We start from the raw sequence: 9,501 nt of genomic DNA, 5'->3' as shown, positions 1-9,501 counted from the left end.
AACCCCGAGCATACAGGCAAGATTCTCTAGCCAGACCCTCATTTTACCAGTGATGGCCGTTATTGCCTAATTGACTAAAATCACGTTATCCCATCAAACCATTCCCTCCATAAACTTATCTAGCCTAATCTTGAAGCCAGAGAGGTCTTTCGCCCCCACCGTTTCCCATCTGTCCAAATCCAAACCAACCACGGTAGATGCAGACATCTAATGCACAAATGGAAAATCAAGGACTCCCCTAGCATGTGAGCGTGGCTCGCCATGACAGACTTTCGAACATATCACTACCTACTGCCCAATTTATAAATATGAAGGAGGCATTACTGCAATAAATTCTGCTACTCCTGATGCAACCATTTGATTTGATCAGCTTCAGGTGAAATTGTAGTTGCTGCTCTACACCAGCCATACAAAAGAAGACAATCTGTAACCCACGAACAACCGCCCCACAAATGCTGTCTCCCCTTCTTTTCCTCCTTATGGCTGGAGGGGTGTTAATGGACCACTTCATCTTGACTGGTCCCTTGAGATATGTGTTAACTACGTATGCTAAACTATCTGTTCCACCTTGTATTTAGCTGTGACGCGCTGAGTTAGTTTCCCAGACCTGAAAAAGAGTTCTGTGTAAGCTTTAAAGCTTGTCTCTCTCACCATCAGAAGTTGGTCCAATAACAGACATTACCTCACCCACCTTGTCTCTCTAAAACCCACATATTTCACCACTGGGCTAGTGCATGGAGACCTGAAAGTCAAATTTATGAGACTCACTATAAATAAAAATGACATGGTTTCATCTGAGGTACGTTGTCCCAGCCTTGAGGGAAAAAAAGTATCTGTACAACATAAACAACAAAACGTAAATTGGAGCTTTAAAATTCTTTCAGTTTTAATAATTGAAGGTGTTGTTTATAATATAAGCCGGAGAATTTGTTATATAAAAGTCCATGTTTTTTAATCTCACAGTGTCCCTATAGCAACAGGAGGTAACATGGTCTTGTTGTTAAGGCATTATACTGGGAGTGAGGAGTTTTGGAGTCAGTTCTTGGTTCAGCTACAGACTTCTTGTGTGACTTTGGGCAAGTCATTTAATCTGTGTCTCGATTCCACGTCTGTAACATGGAGAAAATACTTTCTATCTTTCATCCTTTTTTTGTCTGTCTACTCTAGTTAAATTGCAGACACTTCAGAGCAGGATTTATGTATTTATACATTACATAGAGTAATAGGATCTTGACCCCCGGAAAGGGGCCTTCAGGTATTACTGTAATATAAATAATAATAAATATCAAGCTGAAGTTTGAATGACAGGCCATGCAATTTATCAAAGAGCAAAAATAGGGCCTGATTCTTCAATCCTTACTCATGAGAGAAGTCCTTATTCACACGAGCCTTGTTGATTTCCATAGGACTCCTCCTATGAGTAAAGACCATGGAGAAAAGTGTGTCGATCTGGGCCCACGTATAGAAACTAAAATAGACCATACTTTGCCCCCATTTTATAGAGTAAGACTTGCAGTCACACTTTACTCTCATGATACTGCTGCTGTATCTGATCTAAGAGACAACTCACTTTCGAATGGTTCTCCTGGGAATAGCACTGTAAGATTCATGTTGTTTTTAAAAAGCCTCTTGCCTGAAAGTTTATAGATTAAGCAGAGACGGGGTTAGGCTATGGCTACACTATAGCTTAAGTTGACATAAATCATGTCTCTCAGGGGTGTGAATTAGCCACGTCTCCCTGAGCAATGTAAATTATGCAGGCTTAAGCGTCAGTGTGGACAGTGCTATGTTGGCTGGAGAGCTTCTCTCGCTGACGTTGCTACTGCCACTCGCTGAGGATGGAGTAACTAAGCTGATGGGAGAGCTCTCTCCTGTCAGTTTAGTGTGGCTACTCTAGAGAGCTTGCAGCTGCTCCGCTGTAAGCTCTCAAGAGTATCCATAGCCTTAGATCAAAAACCTGAATCCATGAGAACAGGGAATTAAAATGGGTACCTTGAATCTTACTTGCAGCAGTGCCAATTGGACCCTTAATATAATCCCTAAGGGTCTGAATTTTTCAGAGGTGCTGGGCACCCAGTGCTTTTGTTGACCTCCTATTTAGGGAGCATGACTTTTGAAAATCAGACCTTAAGGGCTCCTTCCTACTAGATGCTGATTGCTCCTGTGAGGTCCTAGGTAGAGCAGAGGGGTAAGCCGTTTTTCCATCCTGTGAACATTTTCAATATGTCAAAAAAATTTCTCATCCTGAATGGGACAAACTCAAAATCGTGAAAATATTTGTGAACCAAAAATCTGGAAAAAAAAATTGGCTCAAGTCAGTCAAAATACTTTGATAATTTCAAAGTGTTTTATTTCAATGTTGAACATTTTAATGATTTACTATAATTAGCTTTAATTTGGAAACAAAAAGTCATTTTCAACTGGAAAACAGAATTTTCCATTTTGAAAATGCCCAAACAAAATGATTTGACATTTCAAAACTGGTTTCAAAAGGCAAAAAATTGTCAAAACCAGCAAACAATTTTGGTTACATGAATCAGCATTTTCTGACAAAAAGCAGTTCACTGAAAAAGTCCCAACCAGCTTTAGTGCTGAACACCTTCCACTCCATCTGAAACCTGAGTGTTGCACTGTGGTAAGCACGTTGGTAAGTTACACACTTTGCAGGAGTGTTCAGTACCTTCCAGAACTGAACCATGAATATGTATAGCCCTAATTCAGCAAGGTGCTTAAGCACATGCTTAAAATTAAGCACAAATAGTTCTAATTGAAGTCAATGAGACTATTCAATGCGATTTGTGCTTAAATACTTTGCTGAAGCAGGGGCTAAGTTCTCTATAATGTCGTATTTGTTGTGTTTTCTTCTCTAGTTTTGTTCTTTTAGATGTGTTTTCATTCTCTTCCGATGAAATGAAAGAAACAAATTGGCTTCAAGCTGTTTTATAATCCTCTCAATATTTCTTGGCTTGATGGTCCCAAAATATGATAAAGTTATACTTTAAGCATGAATCAAGGATTTTACTTTTCATTCATTTTATGATAACTTTCAGTTCTCCTGAGTGGTAGACTAGACCTTAACGACCAGACCATCCTTTCTTAGCTACAGAGATATACTGAAATCTATCAAAGATTTCAAACAGGGCCCAAACAGATTAGGGGGAAAATAACAAACAAAGTCAACAGCACATGGTAGTATCTTTACCACTCATCTGCAAGTTCTCCGTACATGAGTAGGTTTGTACTGTTTATTGAACTTATCCAGCACGTATGTATTCATCAAATTCTAAACCAAATGGTTCAGATCCAGATTGCTTGCCTTATTTATATTAGTCCCATTGAAGTCCACAAGATTACCTTTCTGAATGGGGTGAAAAGGAGTTGAAGATTTGGGGTGGATAGATATGGCTCTGAAGATTTGACACTAATTGGTACCTTTGAGATTTGGCTTTGAAGAGCACGACCAAGGACTGACTCACAGGTGGAGTTACTGAAATACCTGGTAAGTCCTAGAGTGGCTCCTTCCAGGTAACAATTGAGGCACATTGGTTTGGTACTGGGGAATCTGGCACTGTTGATACTGCATTTCTTTAGTGGATGTTGTGACGTTGCACTCAATATGATTTTATAAAAATATGCTAATGTAACTGGAATATGCTTCATACAAAAGGTCTCTTGGAAGGTATCATTACAAAGCTTAGAATCTACTGAGTGTAATCATCCTATTTGTATAAATGTACCACTCGTGTATCTGAAACTAGAAATATGAAATATAACTTTGAGGGCCTATTGTAATTATGCAAAGTGTGGGCTATTAATGGCGGTTTGGAATCTTGATGACTCCCATTAACCAGGACAATTGACTGCAGATGGCTGTTTTACCTGTAAGTCTTCCTGCTTACGTGTGTGCTGGCAATTGGGTAATGAAGTCTTACAGTGACATGTGATCATGTCACCTGAACTGGAATCCATCTTTAACCTGGTGTCTTTCCATTGAGAAGGAGGGAGTGGAAACCCAGAGAGGGACAAAGGATTCCCGCCTTATACAAAAGATATATAAATGGGTGGAACAGAACAAAGGGAGGAGCCATCATGAGGAATCCCCTAGCTACCACCTGAGCTGGAACAAGGGCTGTACCAGGGGAAAGGACTGTGCCCAGACTAAGAAGGAGTCCAGTCTGTGAAAGAAACTTATTGAAACATCTCTCAGGGTGAGATTTTATCTGTACTCAATTGTATTACTGTATTAGGCTTTGATTTGCATGTTTTGTTTTATTTTGTTTGGTAATTCACTTTGTTTTGTCTGTTACTACTTGGAACCACATAAATCCTACTTTCTGTATTTAATAAAATAACTTTTTACTTATTAATTAACCTGAGTATGTATTAATACCCAGGGGGGGCAAACAGCTGTGCATATCTCTCTATCAGTGTTATAGAGGGCAAACAATTTATGAGTTTACCCTGTATAAGCTTTATACAGGGTAAAATGGATTTATTTGCATTTAGACGTAATTGGGCATCCGAGTGTTAAAGACAAGAACAGTTCTGTAAGCTGCTTTCAGTTAAGACTACAGCTGTTACGGGACATGGTTCAGACCCTGGGTCTGGGTTTGCAGCAGGCTAGCGGGTCTGGCTCAAACCAGGCAGGGCAGTCCTAAGCTGCCAGGGCAGGAAGGCAGGAGCAGAAGTAGTCTTGGCACATCAGGTGGCAGCTCCCAGGGGGTTTCTGTGATCCAACCCATCACAGATGTCATGTGCTATTGCCATCAACCCAGGTTTTGGCTACAAAATGGAGCATTCCACAACTCGATCCAGGAGACACAAAGGTGGGCAAGTTTGGGGGGAGAGGGATAGCTCAGTGGTTTGAGCACTAGCCTGCTAAACCGAGGGTTGTGAGTTCAATCCTTGAGGGGGGCCACCTAGGCATCTGGGGCAAAATCAGTACTTGGTCTTGCTAGTAAAGGCAGGGAGCTGGACTCAATGACCTTTCAGGGTCCCTTCCAGTTCTATGAGATACAGGTATATCTCCATATTTGCCCTCACAACACTGGTCCTGTACCTGAGTCAGACCAAAGAATCTGATCATAGCATTTAAATTTCCCTAGACATTGACATTTATTTTTTCCTGCCTCAACATGTGGGGTTAGACTGGATCACCTCTTGTGGTCCCTGCCAGCCCTCCATTACTATGCTCTAAAAGCCTTAAATATGTAAAAAGCCATCATTTTGACAACATTTGTTTAAAAGTTATTCAGCTTTTCCCTAGTTTTCACAAGGCAAAGATTGTTATAGCATATTTGTTTTGCATTTTTTAAAGTTGTAATATGGAAATGTTGTAACATGGGGATGTTATTAGCACTTAATCAAGCAATAGCCTGTCTGATCATTGTTGACTCAATCCTTCATAAAATAACTAAGCTATGTTCAATAAAAGCTGCTCTTGTTAGCATCAAACATATCCTTACTGTTTGGAATAATGTAATGTGCCTTTGGTACTCATGTAGCCTGTTTATTAATCCTGCACGCTCAAGGGGCAAGCATAGTACTGGCTGGTAATACACAAACATCTCCATACAGCTCTGTCAACACAAGCTCAGTCTTAAAGGCCATATATTGCTCTGAATTCAGAGCCCCCACTAACACTAATGGGATTGGACACTGAATTCCAAGGCCAGCTCACCTGAAATCAATGGGACTAACTCTGTGAGCAAAATTGTTATTAAAGCACTGGCAATTTCATTTACTAAAGCACTGGTTTTCAGCACAGAGAGACAGTCTGCCCCAAGAACTTGTAATCTAAAAGACAGACTCAGAGAAGACAGGATGTTCAGAAAAGGAAGTAACATATTTGTTGCTGCTGTGCTTATGTTATTAGCTCACATCTTGTGGACAGGTGCAAAGCTCTGGGTTCTGAGAGAAGAAAACAGCTCAACATGCCCTGTTATAGCCTTTAGCTTGTCCACAAGAAATGAACACAAGGGAACATCACATTCTGAACCTGGTACTCAGATACCAGAAATTAATAGTCTCCTATGCCACTGAGTTCTTCCAGAGAACAAGCCTTTTTTCCTGAATTTAAAAAGCCCTTTCAGCTCATTAAGGGCCCAATCCTGCTACCCTCAAAACCAGTTGGAGTTTTGCCTTAAATAGGAAGGTCAGGCTCTAGAAGAGTATTACCCTTAATTCCACCTATAAAGGGAAGCATTCTTTCCTATGCGATCAATATTCTACACACAGAATTAATAAAAACAAACAAAAACAGAGTTCAAGTTGGTTGCCCATAACCTCATGTCTGTGAGGTTCCGTTGCACCCCAGAATCCGATCTATTTATTTCAAGCTGATCTGCAGATCTAAACGCAAACACGGTGCACTTTTAACGATCAAATATAAACCACCTTTCCAATGAATTCCAGCTAGAGTGCAGAGGGAGCGGCAGACTTTGTTGTTGTTTTTTGGGGGAGGGAAAGCAGCATGCTCGATGTACAAGGCTTAAAACGAAATCCCGATAAATAAAGAAATCCAACCCCCCTTTGCAAGTTCCTACAAACTGCCAGCGCCTTTCATGTTACTCACATAACACACAGCTGGGAGATAAAACGCTGCTCTGTTCCGCTTCATCTCCCTAGGCTTTCTACCACCAGCTGCTGTGGGATGGGCGTTGTCGGAGCGACCTCTAGCGGGTACAGCATTTACCTGCCGGTTCACACGGCGGTGGGAGAGGCGCGATCAGCTGCCCAAAGTTAGCGCTGTGATAATACAAGACAATAGCAGCGAGGGCTGATTTCGAGTCGGCGCCAGGGGCATGCTGCTAGAGCCCGCTGCCCGGCCGATCAGACGGAGTGACTCTAGCCACAGCATCCCCCCCCCCCCCCTGGGGGGGGGCCGGGGGGGGGCAAAGCGGGGGGCAAAGGGGAGCGGGAGGTAGGGGGGGGGGGCCCAAACAAAAACCAATCCAAGGCGGGTCCGCGCTAACTAGATGGAGGGGCCGCTGGATCGCAGCCGCGTGTCGCCCTGCGCCCGCGAGCTCCTCCCCGGCTGCAGCACGGGGCGGGTGAGCGGTGCCTAGAAGGGGCAAGGGAGCCGAGGAGGGCGCGGCGCGGGGGGCTGCAGCCTGCAGCAGCGAGCGAGGGGCGGGTGCGGGGTTCAGGCAGCGGCTGCTTCGGGGCTGGGACGGAGCATGCTCAGATCGCTCGGGCAGGCAGCTGATGGGGAGCCGCATGTGAGATTACAGCGGAGCGAGCGGGCAGCTGCTACTTCGCGCCGAGCTCGCTCCGGCGCGGGGCGAACGGAGGAGGAGGCGCCGCCGCCGCCTCGGAGCTCTCCGTGCAAGGGGCCAGTGGAGGGGCAGCGAGCCAGGGGCACTCTCCACTCCGAGGGGGTGGCTCCCTCCTGACCCGGGAGAGCGGCGCGGAGAGGGGTTACCTGCACCCCTGGGCGCCTCCTGACCTCCGCTGTCCCCGGCAGGATTACAGGAGCAGGGGGAAGGCAGAGTCCGCCCGGTGCCGGCCGTTCCTGGGCTCGGCCATGTGCCGGGGTACTTAGCAAGAAGGAAAGCCTGCAACGGGGGGAGGGGGCCGGATATTTTGTTTGGAGGGGGGGCACTCTCCAGCTGGCTGTGTGACAGAAGGAAGCAGCCTCCTCTCCACTGGTGGGGATGAAGGCACCAACTTGGAGAGGCAGCCCCAGTGGCTTGGTCTCTGGGGCTGGGAGGTTGACCCTCCGGGCTGTATAGGATCCTCCCACTACCACTATGGATCTGCTGGTGCTGATGAACATCAGTGTTGGCACCCCCAATGGATCCCTTGTCTTCCCCTCCTCTTCCTCCTCGCCCCTGCAGCAGCCTCCCTCCCACTATTCCCCTGGGGCTGTGGCCAGTTTGGCAGCCGTGGTGGGCTTCCTGATCGTCTTCACCATCGTGGGCAACGTGCTGGTGGTGATCGCGGTGCTGACCAGCAAGGCGCTGCGAGCCCCACAGAACCTCTTCCTGGTGTCCCTGGCCAGCGCGGACATCCTGGTGGCCACCTTGGTCATGCCTTTCTCCTTGGCCAACGAGATCATGGACTACTGGTACTTCGGCAAAGCGTGGTGCAACATTTACCTGGCGCTGGATGTGCTGTTCTGCACTTCCTCCATTGTGCACCTGTGCGCCATCAGCCTGGACAGGTATTGGTCTGTCACCCAGGCGGTGGAGTACAACCTCAAACGGACTCCACGGCGGATCAAGGGGATCATCCTCACAGTCTGGCTCATCTCAGCTGTTATTTCCTTCCCCCCCTTGATCTCCGTGTACCGCGACCCCGAGGGGGACCTCTTCCCCCTGTGCAAACTCAATGATGAAACCTGGTACATCCTCTCTTCCTGCATTGGCTCCTTCTTTGCCCCCTGCCTGATCATGGTGCTGGTCTATGTCCGCATCTACCGGGTGGCCAAGCTAAGGACCAGGACCCTTTCTGAGAAGCGCACGGTGCCCGAGGGCTCTTCCCTGTCTGAGAATGGGCTGAGCCGGGCCCATCGGGGCTGCACGTCACTGAGGATGCAGCCAGGGGAGAACGGACATTACTCGGTGCACCAGTGGCGCAAAGCCTCAGAGCTGGAGGACATTGAGCTGGAGGAGAGCAGCACCTCAGAGAGCAGGCGGAGGCGGAGCCGGGATGATCACCCCCGCAAAAGCAGTAAGAGCCAGTCCTTCTCATATTCCTACTCCTCCAAGCGCTCCAGCAATCGCTCCAGGGATCTCTTCTCCTCTCACCGCCGCAGGAAGCGCAGCAGCGTCTGCCGTAAGAAGGTCACCCAGGCCCGGGAGAAACGCTTCACTTTTGTGCTGGCTGTGGTCATGGGGGTCTTTGTGGTGTGCTGGTTCCCATTCTTCTTCAGCTACAGCCTCTATGGCATCTGCCGGAAGGCATGTGAGGTCCCAGAGACTCTCTTCAAGTTCTTCTTCTGGATCGGGTACTGCAATAGTTCCCTCAACCCGGTCATCTACACAATCTTCAACCAGGACTTCCGCAGGTCTTTCAAACACATCCTCTTCAAGAAGAAGAAGAAGAATTTTCTGCACTGAGCTGGAGTAGAGAGGAGAGGGGCCCGAGTGCTGGAGTAGAGTAGTGAATAAGTGGGGGATGTGGGTAAGGGGGTGAGTTCACCGACCTTGGAGTGGAGTGAAGTGGAGGTGGGGGAACCAGTGTTTGAGTAAAGAGGGATAAATTACGGAGGGGAGGGGAGATGAATTTGCATTTTGACCTTGGAGGGGAGGAGGGGAAACATAAAGAAGAGGGTGGGACATTATGTTTTGGGCATGATGACCACTGTAAAGGTCTCTGAGGTCCAGAAGCCAAGCAAAGATGGGGAGAGGGAGGGCTGGGCTGGTGTTGAAGTGGGAGATTTGGGTGTTTATTAGCAGTTAGAGAAGCTGGGACTTGTGCTGGACTCATCCCAGGAAGAAACCAGGTTTTACTGGTGAGGTGGGGGACAAGTGAGAAAGAAGATGCCAGGTAATAGCC

At 46.8% G+C, this 9,501-nt stretch overlaps 1 protein-coding gene across 1 annotated transcript; it reads left to right on the top strand.

Moving 5' to 3' along the window:
* Positions 1-7,751: 7,751 nt before the first annotated feature.
* ADRA2C (adrenoceptor alpha 2C) lies at positions 7,752-9,062 on the top strand. The gene has a single exon (XM_024214916.2). It carries the CDS (start codon positions 7,752-7,754, stop codon positions 9,060-9,062), a length of 1,311 nt encoding a protein of 436 aa, XP_024070684.1.
* Positions 9,063-9,501: the final 439 nt, after the last annotated feature.

Source organism: Terrapene carolina, unplaced genomic scaffold (assembly GCF_002925995.2).
Source record: "Terrapene carolina triunguis isolate 2854851 unplaced genomic scaffold, T_m_triunguis-2.0 Scaffold66, whole genome shotgun sequence".
NCBI classification, from domain to species: domain Eukaryota; kingdom Metazoa; phylum Chordata; order Testudines; family Emydidae; genus Terrapene; species Terrapene triunguis.
The sequence above is the reverse complement of the archived record's forward strand: the minus strand, read 5'-3'. Positions and strand labels throughout refer to the sequence as shown.

What these genes read in the sequence shown, in the direction of transcription:
- ADRA2C (XM_024214916.2), top strand. Translation starts at nt 7,752, where the DNA reads ATGGATCTGCTGGTGCTGATGAACATCAGTGTTGGCACCCCCAATGGA.